This window comes from Lucilia sericata, unplaced genomic scaffold (genome assembly GCF_015586225.1).
Source record: "Lucilia sericata isolate MDLA Ls3-8-SP2 unplaced genomic scaffold, ASM1558622v1 Contig000502F_arrow, whole genome shotgun sequence".
NCBI classification, from domain to species: Eukaryota; Metazoa; Arthropoda; class Insecta; order Diptera; family Calliphoridae; genus Lucilia; species Lucilia sericata.
Window position 1 is genome coordinate 157,691 of NW_023994516.1, and position 21,644 is coordinate 179,334.

General features: G+C 34.5%; 1 protein-coding gene across 2 annotated transcripts in view; it reads right to left on the bottom strand.

The window, feature by feature from the left end:
• The window catches only part of LOC119605619 (phosphatidylinositol 4-phosphate 3-kinase C2 domain-containing subunit beta), a 52,837-nt gene that overhangs the window by 15,262 nt on the left and 15,931 nt on the right, over nucleotides 1-21,644 (bottom strand). For both annotated transcript variants that reach the window (XM_037958835.1, XM_037958833.1), the window contains exons 4-14: nucleotides 11,946-12,089; nucleotides 6,850-7,368; nucleotides 6,457-6,789; nucleotides 6,003-6,392; nucleotides 4,151-4,718; nucleotides 3,442-4,087; nucleotides 3,133-3,378; nucleotides 2,783-3,068; nucleotides 789-939; nucleotides 331-723; nucleotides 60-260 (exon numbers count right to left, since the gene is read on the bottom strand). In XM_037958835.1, the coding sequence (XP_037814763.1) occupies nucleotides 60-260; nucleotides 331-723; nucleotides 789-939; nucleotides 2,783-3,068; nucleotides 3,133-3,378; nucleotides 3,442-4,087; nucleotides 4,151-4,718; nucleotides 6,003-6,392; nucleotides 6,457-6,789; nucleotides 6,850-7,368; nucleotides 11,946-12,089 (3,877 nt within the window). The remainder of the gene's footprint in view (nucleotides 1-59; nucleotides 261-330; nucleotides 724-788; nucleotides 940-2,782; nucleotides 3,069-3,132; nucleotides 3,379-3,441; nucleotides 4,088-4,150; nucleotides 4,719-6,002; nucleotides 6,393-6,456; nucleotides 6,790-6,849; nucleotides 7,369-11,945; nucleotides 12,090-21,644) is intronic.

Genomic DNA, 21,644 nt, shown 5'->3' on the forward strand with positions numbered 1-21,644 from the left:
TTTTGAGTTGGTCTTAAGGTTTACAACTACATTGAAAGTTATACATTGAATTATCTTACCTGTGTAATTTGGCTAATGGAAAATGTAAACATAACTTCTGATGAAATTCGGTGAATTCTTTATAGGAACGGAATAAATGTGTGGGATCTTTTTGACCATGGCGGGTGACAAGTAAAATATATGTATAAAATTTCTCCATTTCATAGTGTTTTTGACAGCGCACCACAGTAACACTTCTTAAGCGGCCATCTTGATGCATTCTGCAAAAAAAAATAGAACAGAAACAAATATAAAATCACTCCCAAACTAAAGCAACAACATCAAACTTACGTATATTTTCTAGGAACAAACGACAACAGTTCACCGCTGCCCTCATCATTGCTAAAACGCATTTGTGCTAAATTGTGCAAAAAGAAATTGAATTGTGTAAACCAACTCTTCAATGAGAATTGTATCATTTTAGCAAATGAGGCAGCTGCTTCCGGATTCGATTGTGATGGTAATAAAGCTTTGCGTACATAGGTAACAGCATCGGCTGTAACACCGGGTATACCAGCCGTTGCCATAAGAGCTAACATGTGTAACAAAAGATCACCATGTTTGCGTATAATATTAAAGGCACGACAGCATAAGTCAACAAAATAATGAAAATCAGTAGATGGTTTATCGCCACCATTAATAACGTACGCCATATCAGAGGTTAGTACGAAAGGAGTGCGATCTCTGTAAAAGAAAGGATTCTTTTTAGATTTTTTTGTTTTCAAAAATTTGTAGTTTGCTTCTTTTACCTTTTAAAGTTACCAAACATTTGAGCATCACCTAAAAATTTACCAAAATCTATGTGGAATAAATGTCCTGAGGTTTTTAACATAATATTGTCATTATGTCTATCACAAATGCCCAAAATATAAGTTGCCACACTATAGCCAGCGCAGGAGACTAAAAACAATAAAAAAGTGAAGTTAGTGAAAATTTTTGGCAGATTTACTAGAAAATAACTAGAACTGAACTAGAACTAGAACTTAACCAAAACAGAACTAGAACTGAATCAGAACTGAACTAGAACTGAACTAGAACTGAACTAGAACTGAACTAGAACTGAACTAGAACTGAACTAGAACTGAACTAGAACTGAACTAGAACTGAACTAGAACTGAACTAGAACTGAACTAGAACTGAACTAGAACTGAACTAGAACTGAACTAGAACTGAACTAGAACTGAACTAGAACTGAACTAGAACTGAACTAGAACTGAACTAGAACTGAACTAGAACTGAACTAGAACTGAACTAGAACTGAACTAGAACTGAACTAGAACTGAACTAGAACTGAACTAGAACTGACTAGAACTAGAACTGAACTAGAACTGAACTAGAACTGAACTAGAACTGAACTAGAACTGAACTAGAACTGAACTAGAACTGAACTAGAACTGAACTAGAACTGAACTAGAACTGAACTAGATCTGAACTAGAACTAGAACTAGAACTGAACTAGAACTGAACTAGAACTGAACTAGAACTGAACTAGAACTGAACTAGAACTGAACTAGAACTGAACTAGAACTGAACTAGAACTGAACTAGAACTGAACTAGAACTGAACTAGAACTGAACTAGAACTGAACTAGAACTGAACTAGAACTGAACTAGAACTGAACTAGAACTGAACTAGAACTGAACTAGAACTGAACTAGAACTGAACTAGAACTGAACTAGAACTGAACTAGAACTGAACTAGAACTGAACTAGAACTGAACTAGAACTGAACTAGAACTGAAACTAGAACTGAAAACGGAACTGAAACTAGAACTGAACTAGAACTGAACTAGAACTGACTAGAACTGAACTAGAACTGAACTAGAACTGAACTAGAACTGAACTAGAACTGAACTAGAACTGAACTAGAACTGAACTAGACTGAAACTAGAACTGAACTAGAACTGAACTAGAACTGAACTAGAACTGAACTAGAACTGAACTGAACTGAACTAGAAACTGAACTAACTGAACTAGAACTGGAAGAACTGAACTAGAACTGAACTAGAACTGAACTAGAACTGAACAGAACTGAACTAGAACTGAACTAGAACTGAACTAGAACTGAACTAGGAATGAACTAGAACTGAACTAGAACTGAATAGAACCTAGAACTGAAACTAGAACTGAACTAGAACTGAACTAGAACTGAACTATAATCTGAACTAGAACTGAACTAGAACTGAACTAGAACTGAACTAGAACTGAACTAGAACTGAACTAGAACTGAACTAGAACTGAACTAGAACTGAACTAGAACTGAACTAGAACTGAACTAGAACTGAACTAGAACTGAACTAGAACTGAACTAGAACTGAACTAGAACTGAACTAGAACTGAACTAGAACTGAACTAGAACTGAACTAGAACTGAACTAGAACTGAACTAGAACTGAAGTAGAACTGAACTAGAACTGAAGTAGAACTGAACTAGAACTGAAGTAGAACTGAACTAGAACTGAACTAGAACTGAACTAGAACTGAACTAGAACTGAACTAGAACTGAACTAGAACTGAACTAGAACTGAACTAGAACTGAACTAGAACTGAACTAGAACTGAACTAGAACTGAACTAGAACTGAACTAGAACTGAACTAGAACTGAACTAGAACTGAACTAGAACTGAACTAGAACTGAACTAGAACTGAACTAGAACTGAACTAGAACTGAACTAGAAATGAACTAGAAATGAACTAAAACTGAACTATATCTGAACTAATGTTCTTTCTGGTACTAAAACTTACCCGTAAAATTCTTTACCGCCCTTTGATACTCCAATTGACTGGGATTTTGTTTAGCCAACCACTCAGCAATGGGACGATCCTTAAACGAACCCGTCAAACCATATTCTACCTGGATTTTTCTTAAAGTTTCAGCATCCGAAACCAATTCAATCATGCCCTTCTTAAAACCGGTGGGAACACAATTAAAAGTGACCATTTTCAAGTCCAAACCCTCGGCCAGCCACATTTTATTCATAACACGAATAAGTTGTATGGTCAACATGTCTTGTTGTAAATCATCGCCAGACTAAAGGGAGAATAGAAATAAAAAACTAAATAAATTTAATATTTAGATAAACTATTATTTATACCTTAAATATGGCAGGCAGTATTTCTGCATCAGGACCAATAAAGGAAATTTTCAAGGGCAAAGTATTGGAATTGAAATAGCTGCAACTGCGTACATTAACACCAGTGACCTCCAGTTCTGGACCCAAAGGCAAAGAGGTGGGTTTGTCTAAAAGCTCTTGATTGACACTATCCATGCCGGCACACAAAGACTTTTGACGCAAGGACTCCTTGGCCACTTTAACGTTTTCAGCAATGTTAGCCAGATTCTGTTATTTAGAAAATTACAATAAAAATTAATTGAAATATTAATCTAGGAGCGGAAATCTTACCCTACACATAAGATTTTGCAGCAAGAATCTCTTGGATAGTTTCTCACCACATATGGCTAGCAAAGCCCTCAACATCATCTTATTCCTGCGATAATAACGTGCTTGAGTTATTAATGTATCATCCATTTCATCGGTATTACTCGATGAAGCATCTATCGAATTCTGTGGCCCATCACCAGGTAAACTATGTACTAAAAGCCAATACATATGATGAGCTATACGTGGAGATTCCAAGGATTTACTTAATAAAAATCTAGCCATTGAGGAAGCTTCATAGGTATCATGCTTCAAGGCCTGGATCAATTGTGGCAAATAGTCAACCAATTGATCATTTGGTAGTTGGGATATCCATTCTACTGCCTTTTCTCTTACTTTGGCATCAGGATAACGTGGCAGTAGCAGCTCTAAAGCCTGTAGCGGAGATAAGGCTGACCAGGAATACAGCAAAGAGTGTAAATCCATGAGACTAGCATAATCCCAACTATGGGCTGCGTGTAATACTTTGGGTAAGGCATGAGGAATATTTTGCAAATACAAACGTTTCTCCCAGAAAACTTCACGTTTATCGATGGCACCAGGATAGCCCTGTTCGGCAGTGTCCAATAATTCTTGCTGCAGATTAGTGTCAAGGGAGTTGAAGTCGTATCTGTTAAAAAAGAAAAATTTTAATAACTTCCTGGTTTTACTTGGCAATATACAAATGTCGTACCTTGGTGCTGGTGGTGGATTTTCTAAAGGTTCTGGAAATTGTATTTTACCACCGTAGGGTGGCACTTCTATACTCAAAACCGGACAAAAGTCCGGCTGAGGATGACAACCTCTAGCAGGAGCTGGGCCCAAAAACTTATCCGCCGTAGCCGGCCACATGGAGAGTAGATATGAACCACAAATCATTTCACGTTTATAGTCAAACAATTGTATAGCACACCAACCCAACTCGGTGGTAATTTGTTTCTTTTCACCATTATCCACATTATTTTGATCATTTTCCGCTGTCTGAGTGCCGTACAAGACAAATATCAAACGAGCTTCACGCGGCAAAGTACAAATTGGATTTTTCTCAAACGTAATCCAAGAAGAAAATTTCAGACGTGGAAATAAACCTCCTGTAGTATCATTTGAACATTTTGTTACCACGGGATCGGAGATAAAACGGGAACCATAGTTGATTTGTACACCCAAAGAGTAATTATCATAACGCCATAATGGAGGAGGGCGATGTAAACAATTGACGCTCACCACAATCGGTTTAGAGACGAAAGAAACATGTATGGGTGCTAAAAATAAAGAATTTTAATAAAGATTTAATTTTTTTAATTTTTCGAATTCTTTAGTTCTAGTTCAGTTCTAGTTCAGTTCTAGTTCAGTTCTAGTGCAGTTTTAGTTCAGTTCTAGTTCAGTTCTAGTTCAGTTCTAGTTCAGTTCTAGTTCAGTTCTAGTTCAGTTCTAGTTCAGTTCTAGTTCAGTTCTAGTTCAGTTCTAGTTCAGTTCTAGTTCAGTTCTAGTTCAGTTCTAGTTCAGTTCTAGTTCTAGTTCAGTTCTAGTTCAGTTCTAGTTCAGTTCTAGTTCAGTTCTAGTTCAGTTCTAGTTCAGTTCTAGTTCAGTTCTAGTTCAGTTCTAGTTCAGTTCTAGTTCAGTTCTAGTTCAGTTCTAGTTCAGTTCTAGTTCAGTTCTAGTTCAGTTCTAGTTCAGTTCTAGTTCAGTTCTAGTTCAGTTTTAGTTCAGTTCTAGTTCAGTTCTAGTTCAGTTCTAGTTCAGTTCTAGTTCAGTTCTAGTTCAGTTCTAGTTCAGTTCTAGTTCAGTTCTAGTTCAGTTCTAGTTCAGTTCTAGTTCAGTTCTAGTTCAGTTCTAGTTCAGTTCTAGTTCAGTTCTAGTTCAGTTCTAGTTCAGTTCTAGTTCAGTTCTAGTTCAGTTCTAGTTCAGTTCTAGTTCAGTTCTAGTTCAGTTCTAGTTCAGTTCTAGTTCAGTTCTAGTTCAGTTCTAGTTCAGTTCTAGTTCAGTTCTAGTTCAGTTCTAGTTCAGTTCTAGTTCAGTTCTAGTTCAGTTCTAGTTCAGTTCTAGTTCAGTTCTAGTTCAGTTCTAGTTCAGTTCTAGTTCAGTTCTAGTTCAGTTCTAGTTCAGTTCTAGTTCAGTTCTAGTTCAGTTCTAGTTCAGTTCTAGTTCAGTTCTAGTTCAGTTCTAGTTCAGTTCTAGTTCAGTTCTAGTTCAGTTCTAGTTCAGTTCTAGTTCAGTTCTAGTTCAGTTCTAGTTCAGTTTTAGTTCAGTTCTAGTTCAGTTCCAGTTCTGTTCTAGTTCAGTTCTAGTTCTGTTCTAGTTCAGTTCTAGTTCAGTTCTAGTTCAGTTCTAGTTCAGTTCTAGTTCAGTTCTAGTTCAGTTCTAGTTCAGTTCTAGTTCAGTTCTAGTTCAGTTCTAGTTCAGTTCTTGTTCAGTTCTTGTTCAGTTCTAGTTCAGTTCTAATTCAGTTCTGGTACAGTTCTAGCTTAGGTCAACCATAGCTCTGATTCGAGTACAATTTGGCTATAATATTTCGAATAGTTCTCGAGTTATCGGCCTATACTTACTTATTGAATAATCCAAAGTTTTAACCGAAAATCCTACTCTAAAGACATTCGAATACAATTCGATCAATTCCTGTACGGCATCTCTTAAATTATTGCATTTCACTTTTATTTGTTCCACAATCGAACGCGGTCGCAAACACACTTCGGCATAGTCGCCGCAATCGGTGATAATTTCGGGATTTGTAGAGGAACTTCCATATTTAGGTTGATTATCTTCACAAACTTGTTTTAGCTTGGCTACACAGTCGGCTAGTTCCAATGTATCAATGGAACCCAATAAGGCACAAATGGCTTTAACACCCTGCACCACACCGGAGCAGGATATAACAGTACGCGAGTTGCTGTCATTAGCCGCAGATTCTAGTTTATCTATTTCAGTTTCCAGAGTTTCTGAAATTGAAATTGATTTTATTAATTTTTGAGATTAAAAATGAGGAAAGCTATTCTTACTCACCTAATAAAATCATCATACTATCATAGGTTATGGTGGTGGCCGTTTCATTGGGCAACACTTCCTCGGGGCGCATGTCACATTCATTTTTATCATCTCTCTGGGTGCGTGCTATAACTTTCATATTTTCCTCGGTTTTCAAACACAAACCCAATTGTACATCTTTTTCCAGTTTCAAACTATTATGTACACATTCCAATTGACTTAGTTTCGAAGAATTTGAAAGCCATTCCGCCACACCTATGGGTCTAACGGCATAATCATTAACATGACCTCTGATTTGACCCTCTAAAGAATAGAAGGCTTGGCTAATAACCATTTCAACGGGAGTATTAACTAGAACAAAAAAGGACAGTTTAAAAACTTTTTTGCCAAAATTTTAGCTAAAAAACTTACTGTCACATGTAAATTGTATGGGTGCTCCATAGCCCTTAAACTGACCCTTATTGGGCGCCGCCGATTCACCATCCGGAAACAATGCATTCAATGCTGGATGTACTAAAATTTTAATACTTGTCTCCAAAGGATAATGATAATTAAATTCCGATGCTATAATATGACCCACATTGTTTACTTCATCATCGTAAGGATAACGTTGTCTCAGTTCTTTAACCATATAAAAGAAATCGAGTAATTCCAAATCCACAGTACGTTGATCTGTGACAATTTCATAAAGACGTGAAGATGTTTTTCGTCGATCCAATACATGGCTAGTATTCAATACTGGTGCATATTGCTCATAATCCCTGGCAAATGTATTAAACGATGAAGTGCTAGCTCCATTGCTATTACCACCACTATTGCGTGGTGGTAAGGGTGGCGGTGGTGATCGTGATCCTCCTGCCAAACGTGGTGGTAATTCTTCTTTTTGACTGATTTCAGGGGTATATTCAGTTCGCCAACTTGTGGAGGAAACTGTGGAGATGAAAAGAAAATTCAAAAAAAATTAGAAAATTTAAAGTGGGAATTTATTGGTCTAAAAATCATAACATGATCCCTCCCTTCTAACTTTAGTGTTTCAAATAAAAACACTTTCTTTAACAGGAAATTGTCTTCAATTACACATTTCCAAGAAATCCATTCGAATTCCATATATTTAACACTTTATTTATAATGAGTTTTAGAAGGACCCGAAATCTCTCTCTGGAGCACCACTGAGCACAAATGTTATAGCTGCTGTGGTTTGGAAGCTTTTTTATTCCAACCACTCAACTATTTTCATCCTCCTAATGGACGATTCATATTGAAGAGATTTATTTAGGTTTTCATTTGTACGTGCTGGAATGGGAACTAAAGGTCCTAAAGTACAACTTTTTCTACGATTTCAAAGACTTCAATTTCAAGATTGGCTTTTATAGTTGTGGTCTTCAGAGGAGTTGGAATATTTACAATAGAGATGGATGATAACTTTGGTAATGAGGATCTTAAGGTTAAGCAACAAAAGGGCCATTATTTCGCAAGTCTTTTGAGATCTGAATGTTTTTATGCTTAATCCATACCAGTGACCGGCTTCTATTAGGTAGCGGAACATTTGGAGAAGTAACAGAGTCTTAAGAGTCATTGAGATAGATGACACGAGAAATATCGCCCTATATGATTGTTTATCTTACGATAGATTGCTGTTAAATAGCGGGATATGGGGGCAGGAATCAGAATCTCAAGAGTCTTAGTGATAGTTGACAGTCAGGAGGAATATTGGCTTGTATCATTGTTTATCTCTCGCGTTCTTAACTGGTTAAATTACTAGGCTCTTTGTATTATTAGGATGCTCACGAAGATGTCTATTCAAATATGGTGGTCTTGATCGAGATGTCATATTATTATTCGTCTGATTGGAAAGAATTGAATAATACAATGAAAACCTTTGTGAATGCAGGCAATAATGTGACCTACAGACTTAATTGCATCCCTGTCATCATTATTAGTTTGGTTAAAGAGATCAAACCGTGGACCATAACTAGTGAACTCTTGAACCATTATTTTCATTTTACGTTACCTCTCTACGGATGTTCAATTGAAAACGCAGGAAAACACGCTCTTCAAACTGCAAACTTAATCACGACTCTTTCATCCTTCTGCGTATGATTGTAAAGACACAGAACTGACCTTATCGTTTATAGTTTGTTCCCATTTAGTTGATTGGTTATTGTTCGTCGAGGTTGATATTTCAGATCTCACCTCGATCATCTACAATACTCGCTGCTTTTTCTCAGAAATTCGACCAGATATTTGGATGATCCAAGCATCAATATTTACCAACCAACTGATGCTTCGGATGTTAATACTTCCAAGTTCGAAAGCATTGAAATCGAGCTGCAGATCTTCAGACTTATCTACCAACCTCTAACATGTGAACCATTTATGCAGCATTTCGTTCCACATTACCTCTGAAAGGCTGCCCAGTGAAAACCCTTCTGAACTTAGGCTAAATCCCGCTTGAGGTTGTATACGATTGTCTGGATGGAAAGAGATGGCACTCTCTTTTTCTTCATTGTTTGTTCTAATTGCAGATATCCCGAAGTAGCTGTATGCTTATGGTTTGTCGGGTCTCAATTCCACAATAATTGCTGCTATTTCTTGGAAATACCATCAGTTTTTCAGATGATCCAACTATCCTTTTCACTACCAATCTTCTGTTACTTCGAACATTTCGTTTCACATTATGAAAATACTTTTGAATTCAGACGAAATTCCGGTTGGGGTTGGATACGATTGTCTACGAACTTAATCTCAAGCCTCTCGAATCAGTTGCATACGGTACAGGTTCCCAGTGATGATCTGAACAGATCCGTATCAAAATCACCACTTCTGAGCCGCAAAAACCATCTCTCGCTCGTTAAAACACATTTACCATAAGCTTTAGTGAGCAATCGGTGCGTTTTTCAGACAATGATCGCTTAAAACGAATCAGTTGAATATAGTACATGTTTCCTGTGATTATCTGAACAGTTCACTGCCAAAATTATGATTTCTTAGACGTACAAATCATCTTTCGTTCGTTGAAACTGATGAAACACATTTAGCATAAGCTTTGTTGAGCAATCGGTGCATTTTTCGGTCGATGATCACTTCAAACGAATCAGTTGCATACGATACAGCTTCCTTGTGATGATCTGAACAGATCCGTATCAAAATCACCACTTCTGAGCCGCAAAAACCATCTTTCGCTCGTTAAAACTCATTTACCATAAGCTTTAGTGAGCAATCGGTGCATTTTTCGGACGATGATCGATTAAAACGAATCAGTTGAATATGGTACATGATTCCTGTGATGATCTGAACAGTTCCCTGCCAAAAATTATGATTTCTTAGATGTACAAATCATCTTTCGTTCGTTGAAACTGATGAAACACATTTAGCATAAACTTTGTTGAGCAATCTGTGCATTTTTCAGACAATGATAACTTCAAACGAATCAGTTACATACGGTACAGGTTCCCAGTGATGATCTGAACAGATCCGTATCAAAATCACCACTTCTGAGCCGCAAAAGCCATCTCTCGCTCGTTAAAACACATTTACCATAAGCTTTAGTGAGCAATTGGTGCGTTTTTCAGACAATGATCGCTTAAAACGAATCAGTTGCATATGGTACATGTTTCCTGTGATAATCTGAACAGTTCCGTTCCAAAATTATGATTTCTTAGACGTACAAATCATATTTCGTTAGTTGAAACTGATGAAACACATTTAGCATAAGCTTTGTTGAGCAATCGGTGCGTTTTTCAGACAATGATCGCTTAAAACAAATCAGTTACATTCGGTACATATTCCCTATGATGATCCGTATAGATCCGTGTCAAAATCACCTCTTCTGGGCCGCAAAAACCATCTCTCGCTCGTTAAAACACATTTACCATAAGCTTTAGTGAGCAATCGGTGCGTTTTTCGGGCAATGATCGCTTAAAACGAATCAGTTGCATATAGTACATGTTTCCTGTGATGATCTGAACAGTTCCCTGCCAAAAATTATGACTTCTTAGACGTACAAACCATCTTCCGTTCGTTGAAACTGATGAAACACATTTACCATAAGCTTTAGTGAGCAATCGGTGCGTTTTTCAGACAATGATCGCTTAAAACGAATCAGTTGCATACGGTGATGATCTGAACAGATCCGTGTCAAAATCACCACTTCTGGGCAGCAAAAACCATCTCTCGCTCGTTAAAACACATTTACCATAAGCCTTAGTAAGCAATGGGTGCGTTTTTCAGACAATGATCGCTTAAAACGAATCAGTTGCATATGGTACATGTTCCCTGTGATGATCTGAACAGTTCCCTGCCAAAATTATGATTTCTTAGACGTACAAATCATATTTCGTTAGTTGAAACTGATGAAACACATTTAGCATAAGCTTTGTTGAACAATCTGTGCATTTTTCGGACAATGATCACTTCAAACGAATCAGTTGCATACGGTATAGGTTCCCTGCAATGATCTGAACAGATCCGTATCAAAATCACCACTTCTGAGCCGTAAAAACCGTAAAAACCTCTCGCTCGTAAAAACATACATATTTACCATAAGTGAGCAATCGGTGGGTTTTTCAGACAATGATCGCTTAAAACGAATCAGTTGCATATGGTACATGTTCCTTCTGATTATCTGAATAGTTCCATGCCAAAAATTATGATTTCTTAGACGTACAAATCATATTTCGTTCGTTGAAACTGATGAAACACATTTAGCATAAACTTTGTTGAGCAATCTGTGCATTTTTCGAACAATGATCACTTCAGTTGCATACGGTACAGGTTCCCAGTGATGATCTGAACAGATCCGTGTCAAAATCACCACTTCTGCCGCAAAAACCATCTCTCGCTCGTTAAAACTCATTTACCATAAGCTTTAGTGAGCAATCGGTGCGTTTTTCAGACAATGATCGATTAAAACGAATCAGTTGAATATGGTACATGTTCCTTGTGATGATCTGAACAGTTTCGTTCCAAAATTATGATTTCTTAGACGTACAAATCATCTTTCATTCGTTGAAACTGATGAAACACATTTAGCATAAACTTTGTTGAGCAATTTGTGCATTTTTCGGACAATGATCACTTCAAACGAATCAGTTGCATCGGTACAGGTTCCCAGTGATGATCTGAACAGATCCGTATCAAAATCACCACTTCTGAGCCGCAAAAACCATCTCTCACTCGTTAAAACACATTTACCATAAGTTTTAGTGAGCAATCGGTGCATTTTTCGGACAATGATCGATTAAAACGAATCAGTTGAATATGGTACATGTTCCCTGTGATGATCTGAACTTAATTTCTTGGCTAAACTAGAAGTCATTATAAATATTAAAGTGTTTTAAATGGATTAACAGAAATTAATGCGTGAGCAAAATTTTGAGAATTTTCTAAACTTAAAAAAACACATTTCGCTAAAAACACACTTTTTTATATATAATTCAATATATATTTTTTGGATTTTCAAAATTGTTGTTTTTGTATTTTATAGCGAGAATAACAAATAAACTTACCATTTGGACTAACGGCTGATTTATCCAATTTATTGACAGCTTCATAGACAGGATCTGAATATTGTGTACTGCCACCACTGTATAAATAATCAAAGGGATCATACTCCGCATAAAATGAAGTACAATCCGAGGCATTATCGTTGTCTGAAAATATTGAATGTAACATTTAATATTTTTTAATTTATAAATATTAAAAAACGTTGCAAATTATATATAATTATTGTTGATATTTTTTAAAAAATTATTTTGTTATTGTTCTTTCTTGTTTCTAGTTATTTTTAATTGTTGTGATTAAAATTAGATGAAAAAAACACACACACACACACTGTTGGTACAAAATTATTGTTTAGATTTATTTTCTATGAATCAAAAAATACAAAACAAAAAAAACAGTTTTAAAAAAACTTTTATAAAAATAAAACGCGACACTATATAGAAAACACCAAAACACAACACAAAACCAAAAAATTAATAATAAATATAATAAAATAAAAAATATATAATTTTTTTTTAAATGGCCATGATTTTGGCTGCTTGGCTACAAGATGATTTCGTCATTTAGTAAAAATCGTTTGATAAATTTTCTGCTCTAGACGTTTTTTTTTTTTTTACTTTTAGCCCAAAGATCAGCAAGATCGCTACAACTGAGCTAAATGCACAAAATTTGTATAAACAACAACATCCCACGATTCTAGTTGCTGTTGTTTTAGTTACCCATAAATACAACAACACAGCACAACATGTTTTCGTTGAGAATTCAATAATTAATAAATAATTTTTTTTTTTTTATCAAAAACAAACAATAATTTTGAGAGATAAAATTGTTTTATTTTTATTATTAATTAAATTATTATAGTGATTTTGTGTTAATGGGTAACGAGCCACTGAGTCTGAGCGTTAAAAACACTAAATGTTTAAACTATTAGTAGAAAGCTGGAAAAACAAATTGAAAATACTATATGAGATAAATATACATATAAACGCGTGTTTAAATACAGTTATGTTTAAATAAATAGTAATATAGAAGAGGGAAAATGTTAAAAAAAAAATTTGATTTCAAATCACTAGTTATTTCACTAAACCAAAGTGATGCCTGAAGTAAGCAATTGATCTTACAAACAATTCCCCATCGTATTTAAACAGCCGAACCTTAACTTATCTTAAATGGTCTGAATGAGGAAGTTATGATAGGAACCCGGTACTTATCGAGTCCAGAATAAGGTTTCTATTTACACATCTGCTAACCGACCAATAGCGTCAATAGGGTCACTTTATAAATTTTGTGTCATCATGATTTTCTATAAAACAAAATTTGAGAAATAACTTCCAGCTAAATGTGCTATATTTATAATCAACACTACTCATTCATATATATTCACATCATTTAAAATAAGTAATACTCTACGCAAAGTAATAAAGTGTTCTATATAAACTAGAACTGAAGTAGACCTGAACTAAAACTGGGCTAAAACTGAACTCAAACTGAACAAGAGTAGAACTAGCACTGAACTAGAACCGCTCTCAAACTAGAACTGAACTAGAACTAAACTAGAACTGAATTAGAATTGAACTGAACTAGAACTGAACTAGGACTGAACTAGAACTGAACTAGGACTGAACTAGAACTGAACTAGAACTGAACTAGGACTGAACTAGAACTGAACTAGGACTGAACTAGAACTGAACTAGGACTGAACTAGGACTGAACTAGAACTGAACTAGAACTGAACTAGAACTGAACTAGAACTGAACTAGAACTGAACTAGAACTGAACTAGAACTGAACTAGAACTGAACTAGAACTGAACTAGAACTGAACTAGAACTGAACTGAACTAGAACTGAACTAGAACTGAACTAGAACTGAACTAGAACTGAACTAGAACTGAACTAGAACTGAACTAGAACTGAACTAGAACTGAACTAGAACTGAACTAGAACTGAACTAGAACTGAACTTGAACTGAACTAGAACTGAACTAGAACTGAACTAGAACTGAACTAGAACTGAACTAGAACTGAACCAGAACTGAACTAGAACTGAACTAGAACTGAACTAGAACTGAACTAGAACTGAACTAGAACTGAACTAGAACTGAACTAGAACTGAAATAGAATTGAACTAGAACTGAACTAGAACTGAACTAGAACTGAACTAGAACTGAACTAGAACTGAACTAGAACTGAACTAGAACTGAACTAGAACTGACCTAGAACTGAACTAGAACTAAACTAGAACTGAACTAGAACTAGAACTGAACTAGAACTGAACTAGAACTGAACTTGAATTGAACTAGAACTGAACTAGAACTAGAACTAAACTATAACAGAACTAAAACAGAACTTGAATAGAACTAGAACAAAACTAGAACAGAACTAGAACAGAACTAGAACAGAACTAGAACAGAACTAGAACAGAACTAAAACAGAACTAGAACAGAACTAGAACAGAACTAGAACAGAACTAGAACAGAACTAGAACTGAACTAGAACTGAACTAGAACTGAACTAGAACTGAACTAGAACTGAACTAGAACTGAACTAGAACTGAACTTGAACTGAACTAGAACTGAACTAGAACTGAACTAGAACTGAACTAGAACTGAACTAGAACTGAACTAGAACTGAACTAGAACTGAACTAGAACTGAACTAGAACTGAACTAGAACTGAACTAGAACTGAACTAGAACTGAACTAGAACTGAACTAGAACTGAACTAGAACTGAACTAGAACTGAACTAGAACTGAAGTAGAACTGAACTAGAACTGAACTAGAACTGAACTAGAACTGAACTAGAACAGAACTAGAACAGAACTAGAACTGAACTAGAACTGAACTAGAACTGAACTAGAACTGAACTAGAACTGAACTAGAACTGAACTAGAACTGAACTAGAACTGAACTAGAACTGAACTAGAACTGAACTAGAACTGAACTAGAACTGAACTGGAACTGAACTAGAACTGAACTAGAATTGAACTAGAACTGAACTATAAATGAACTAAAACTGATTTAGAACTGAACTAAAACTACAACTTAATTTCGTCTCTGAAATTTTAAATGCTCATTCGATCCAGAACCATGTAGTGCACTCCGAAGTCGACAACACCCTTCACATAGCTTAATATTAAATACAGAACATGTGTATTTTACTTTTCTAACATGTATATTTGGTTAATATACATATAATTTTTGTTTTCACATTGACTTGCCAATTGTTTGTCAAATTTTTAACTAAAATGCCACTATATGTCGTGTTTGTTGTTTATTCGTGTGGAAAATATATGAAAATTCTCGTATTAAGAGATTTACTATATGTTTGTTCACAATGATCTCAATTCATTTGTTATTTTTATATTTTCTTTTAAAATTTGTTTATACAGCACTAGATATACAATTCAAATTTTAAAGTATATTTTAAGGCATTCTAATAACAATTATTATCACAATTTTATAGAAATTTAACTTATCCTACCACTATCTTCATTTATTACACTAACAACGTTGGGATTTTCTTTTTCAACTAACTCTGCCATATTTAGCAATATGCCTAAACGAATATATACTAAATCCGTTATTCAGTTAATATTAAAAACTGTGGACTAAATAAACAAATAAATAATAAATACTTGTAAATGTTTATGCATCATCATATTAACCGCAACATTTTTCTACGGCATCATAATTTATTAAAAATACACTGCAAGAAAAAACTTAAGCATACAGCAAAAAGAAAAAGTGTTACACAAGTGGTTTTTAAAATAGTTGCGAAAATTATAACTTATATTATATAATAGTAATAGACCATGAATATGGTCTAGAAAAAAATTAGTCAGAGACTTGGAATTTCGATTCGACAGAGAATTTCGACCACTTCGAATGAATTCGTAGTTTTCAAATGAAGCCAAATACCTTGGATTCATTTTGGTCCCTACCTTCGGGAATATTACATTATGCACTGTGTTAACAAGACCAATTCTGACTTGCTCTTACCAGTGCTAAAAGCACAATGCATCAGAACAGCCAGAGAATCAGACGCACTGAAATATAAAGGCATTGGCCATGGCACCACACTACAAAAGGTATACAACAGCGAAAAACATACGAGAATTAAATATCCAGCATAAAATTAGTTTATGTCGAATTGCATTGCGGTATTGGTATTTTTCTCATTGTAGTCATTTTCTGAGGGCGAATTTATATGGGGTGGGGTTATAATGGACTGATCCGCATACAAATTGGTAGAGAGATTTCGCATTTTTAAGCCAGCAATGAGCGTTAAAGTAATTTTCTGATGGGGACCTTAAATGAAGGGTAGGGTCAATTATGGACCGAGCCCCACAAAATTTTGTAGAGAGATGTTAGCTCATACAAAACTATATTGAATTTCATAGCTTTACTCGTATTTAATTATGGACGATCAACATAAAATTTGTTGTAATGAGCGTTAAAGTAATTTTATGGAGGGGACCTTATATAGGGAGTAGGGTCAATTATTAGTATAAAACTTACTTATGTCAAATTTCATCGCTATACTCGTATTTTTACGCCAATGATGAGCGTTAAAGTCATATTCTGAAGGGGACCTTATATTGGGGGGTAGGGTCAATTATGGACCGATCCACATATGGTTTAATGCAGAGATATTGGCTTTCATGAAACCTACGTGTGTCAAATTTCATCGCTATATTCGTATGTTTAACCCAGAAACCAGCATTATAGTAATTTTCAAAAGGGGACCTTATATGGGAGGTAGGGCCAATTATGGACCGATCCACATAAAATTTGGCAGAGATTTTGGCTTATATAAATCTTACTTCTGTGAAATTTCATCGCTATACTCATATTTTTAAGCTAATAATGAGCGTTAAAGTAATTTTATGGAGGGGACCTTATATGGGGAGTAGGGTCAATTATGGACCGATCCACATAAAATTTGGTGGATAGATTTTCACTCGTATAAAACTTACTTGTGTTAAATTTCATCGTTATACTCGTATTTTTACGACAATAATGAGCGTTAAAGTCATTTTCTGAAGGGGACCTTATAGGGGGGTAGGGTCAATTATGGACTTATCCACATATAGTTTGCTGGAGAGATATTGGCTTGCATGAAACCTATGTGTGTCGAATTTCATCGCTATATTCGTATGTTTAAGCCAGTAATCAGCATTAGAGTCATTTTCAAAAGGGGACCTTATATGGGGGGTAGGTCCAATTGTGGTCCTATGTCCTCCATAAAAAAACTGACTTATGCGAAATTTTGTGCCATTTGCTTCATAAACAACGAATTTGTGAATGTTTTAGGCTTTTTACACAATATTCCTGGGTGTACATTTGTATGGGGGCTATGTGAAATCGTTGACCGATTTTGCCCATTTTCAATACCAAACATTTCTGATCAATAAAAAATATTTCATCTCAATATCTCTTTTTTTGTGGACGCTATCGTGCCAACAACAGACGGACGTACTTAGCTAGATCGTCTTAGAATCTTACGAGGTCCCTGAATATATATACTTTATGGGGTCTTTGAACAATATTTCGATGTGTTACACACGGAATGAAAAAATCAATATACCACCCCCCCTCTTTTTTGATGGTGGGTATAAAAAGAGCGGATGAGGTACTATTGGATATTCAAGAGAGATGGTAAACCATTCGAACTTAGAACTATTGAGGTACTATTGGATATTCAACACGAATATGCGAATCTATACTGACTGTAAACCCGCCATCAAATCTTTATCTGTAGTATTCACGACATCCAGACTAGTTCACGAATGTCGAGTTTCTCTTGACGAGATGGTAAACTAATCGAAATATTCTGGGTACCGGGACACACGAATGTTCCAGTGGACTTGAGCAGGCCGACGCTGCACGATACATTGGACTTATTCAGGATTGATATAAATAGGGTACTTCTGCAATTCAACAAGTTCTTAAAGATCGGTATTTTGAAGAGTACATCATCAACTGGTTAGTAACAATATTGAATTCTAGAATAGTTACGGCACCATTATTTTGGCTCATTATTATTAACTCGATTCGTATTGAACTAAAAAATAGAGGTATTAAAGTAGTTGCTTATGCGGACAATGTTGTGATACTGGGGTATTACTCTGTAACACGATTCGAAAATAAAAATGTTCGATTTTTGTATATTAAATACATTGTGCTTCGAAAGCCTTTTCTTTCGAATCGAAAGAACTGCAAAATTCCCTTATCAAACAATGCAAAATATCTAACCATTATGGAAACTGAACAACTAATACAGAGTCAAAAAAGCTACACTTGTCGTAAGATGCTCTTCCTATTCTTACATATGGATCTCTATAGTTCAACTATACAAAGTTCAATGAACAGCATACATTCGAATAACAGATGCTCTAAGAACAAGTCCTTCAGAAGCTCTGAACACTATAATGCAAATTCTTCCTATAGAAACTCATACAATGGCAATCATTGCCAGCAGCGTAGCAAGACTTAACTTCATCCGGATGTTGGAAAGCTAGAACATATAGACATGCTAGGATTTTAAGTCTACTGGACCCTATTTTGTGTCCACCATCCGACTATATTACCACACACTAGTCATAGTTTCTTTCAAGAATGTAACACTAGGATTTATAGACATGGTTCTAAAACGACCACGGTGTTCGCTGTGGTATTTGGGATATGTATCTCTTATCGTCTTCCCATCATCTGAAGTGTTTTTAGACTTATAGCAATAATCGCAGCCCTCCTTTCATTAAACTCTTATACTACCACACTTCCCTATTAGTCAGATCAATGCAAGAAAGATCTGTCAAGGTTGGATCGCTTGTTTGACATTACTGAAGTTTGGGGCCCGCGCATAGGGACTATTATGGAAATGAACTGGCAACTGAACTATTAGTCAGAACGATGCAAGAAAGATCTGTTAAGGCTGAATCACTTGTTTGACAATAACCAAGTTTGGGTACTTGCGCTTAGGAACTATTATAAAAATGAACAAGCAGATCAGCCAGCCAAAACCGCATCGGCTCTGGATAACTTCAACTACGTTTCAATTGCAAATCCGTTAGGATTCTTTCTTTTAAATGTTAAAAATAGATAGAATAACCTAGACACATGTAAAGGAGCCAAGTTAAGTGACCTTCTTTCAAAGAGAAGAAACGCATTAGTCGGGGTTATGTCGAGGTTGCTGGCAATAATAACTGAACACTGGCCTCCCCTATAATAAATACTGATGCAGTTGCAAAACATAGTGAAACCGGCGAAACGGTCTTCCATTTTCTCTTCTCCTTTATAAATTTTACAAAACCTTCTTTGACAGGCTAATACTTTTGAACAATAACTAAAAGCAAATATCTAAGACCCATGAAATAAACGATGACTGACTGACGTTAATGGATTAGTGATAACGATTAAATGAAATTAAAACAAGTAAGAAAGTATAGTCGGGCGAGGCCGACCATATGATACCCTACACCAGTTATGAATATTAAATGTGATTTATTTTTCATAATAAAGCATTTATCTTCAATATTCCCTTGTTCCGATACATTTAAGCAATTTATGGATGAAAAACTAATTTTCTAAAAGAGGCTTTATATGGGGGCTAGGGGCAAATATGGACCAAGCCCGATAAAATTTTGTGAATATATTTATATTTACATAATATTTTATTGTGCTGAATTTCATCGCGATATTTGTGTTTATAAGTTAATTTGGGACATTCAAGTAATTTTCTGAAGGGGACTTTGTATGGGAGCTAGGGTCAAATGGGGCCCGATCTTTATGAAATTTGGCAGGGTCATCAAGACTTCTATAAAACTTAGTTGTGCCGTATATTATCGATATATCTGTATATTTAACATAATTATGAGCTCAGAAGCCCTTTTCGGGGGGTTCTGTTCTATGGGGGCTAGGTGAAATAATGGACCGATTTTAACCATTTTCAATAGGCTTCGTCCTTGGGTCAAACAAAATGTGCATGCCAAATTTCATCAAATTATCTTGAAAATTGCGACCTGTAGCTTGCGCACAAGGTTTACATGGACAGCCAGCCAGCCAGACGGACGGACGGACGGACATAGCTTAATCGACTCAGAAAACGATTCTAAGCCGATTGGTATACTTTAAGGTGGGTCTAGGACGAATATTTTTGTATGTTACAAACATCAGCACAAATCCAATATACCCTCCCCACTAAAGTGGTGTAGGGTATAATTAAATTATTAAAATGTTAGTTTTTTTTTACATAAATTCCTAAATGTACATTAAAGGGTTAATAATGGTGTTAAAGCTTTTTATTTTAAATGATTCAATATGATTAAAGACAAAAGCTTATGGCACAAAGAATGAAAACGTTAAAGAAATTTTAAATAAAAACGTTTTTTTTATTACAAATGCAATTCATTAATCTAAAGACTGCTGATTAGTTAGGAGAATAAAAACGAAACAATATGAGCAAAAATGCAGCAATAGGCAAAGAAAGTAAAAAATAAATAAATGATAATTTGAAATAAAAAAAATTGGAATAATATAAAGACGAATGGGCTAATGACTGATAAAAATAACAATAAACTAATTGTACTAGCAATTAAAAAAGTTTATTTTTTTAAAAAAAGAAAACCTCCCCATTTTCCTTAAGGAATAAAACAACAGATTTTTGAGTTTTTTTTTTATTAACTTTTGTTTTATTCAAGAACATTTTTATCTGAAAACAAACAATCTACATATTTTTAGGTCTAAAATAAAAGCCAAGCAGAATGTTTTTTTAAATAGATAAAAATGTTCGAATATAAAGTAATTTGTTTTTATTAAATTTCTGGCATTTTTTTTATATAATTTTCTTTTGTTAACATTAAGGTTGGTTTTAATTTATAACTTTTTATGATATTACAAAAACAAAAAGAAAAAAAGAGAATTTTTTTTTACAAATTTGTTTACTGTATTAGAATTAGATTTTGACAAGTAATTAATTATAAAACTTTTGTATTTAATACATAACAGTTTTGTAAGTATTGTTCTTTTTCTTGTTGTTTTTTTACAATTTTTGTAATAAAAAAATATATATAAAAATGAATATTTTAGAAAATTAAATGAATTAAAATAAATATGAACTTTTTTTCAAATTTCTTAATTTGTATTTTTTTAAAACAACAACAACAAGACACAGAATAATTTAAATTATGGAGAAAAAAAACTTGAATGCAATAAAATAAATGTTTAATCAGTTTGGTTTCTAAAACAAAATAATACTTTTTTTTTAGTTTTTTTTATATTTTTATCAGACCTTAGCACTAACAGCTGCATCAGAACTCAAAACTTTTGTTTACGTTTCTATTTGAAATTTTCAATTTTAAACAGATTTTCAACTCGTAACTTTAATTATGAGAAAGGAAGTTAATAATAAAGAGAGCTTTTTTCACTTTTAGTTTAATTAAAACTGAGGTATTGTTATATATATTTTTTAAAAAAATTTTGTTCGTTTTAAGTTCGAATTTTAGTTTTTTTTTTTCTTTATAAAAACTCTTTTTTTTTTGGTTTCGTTATATTCGTTTAATTTTTTTTATTTGTTAAGTCTTTTGGTAACTGAAATATAAGAGAAAGTAAAAAAACATAAGAGTTTATTTAAAACAAAAATTATAATTATTTATTGTTAGTTGGGTTTGTTAAAAACAAAACAATAACGAAACATTTATTAAAAGAA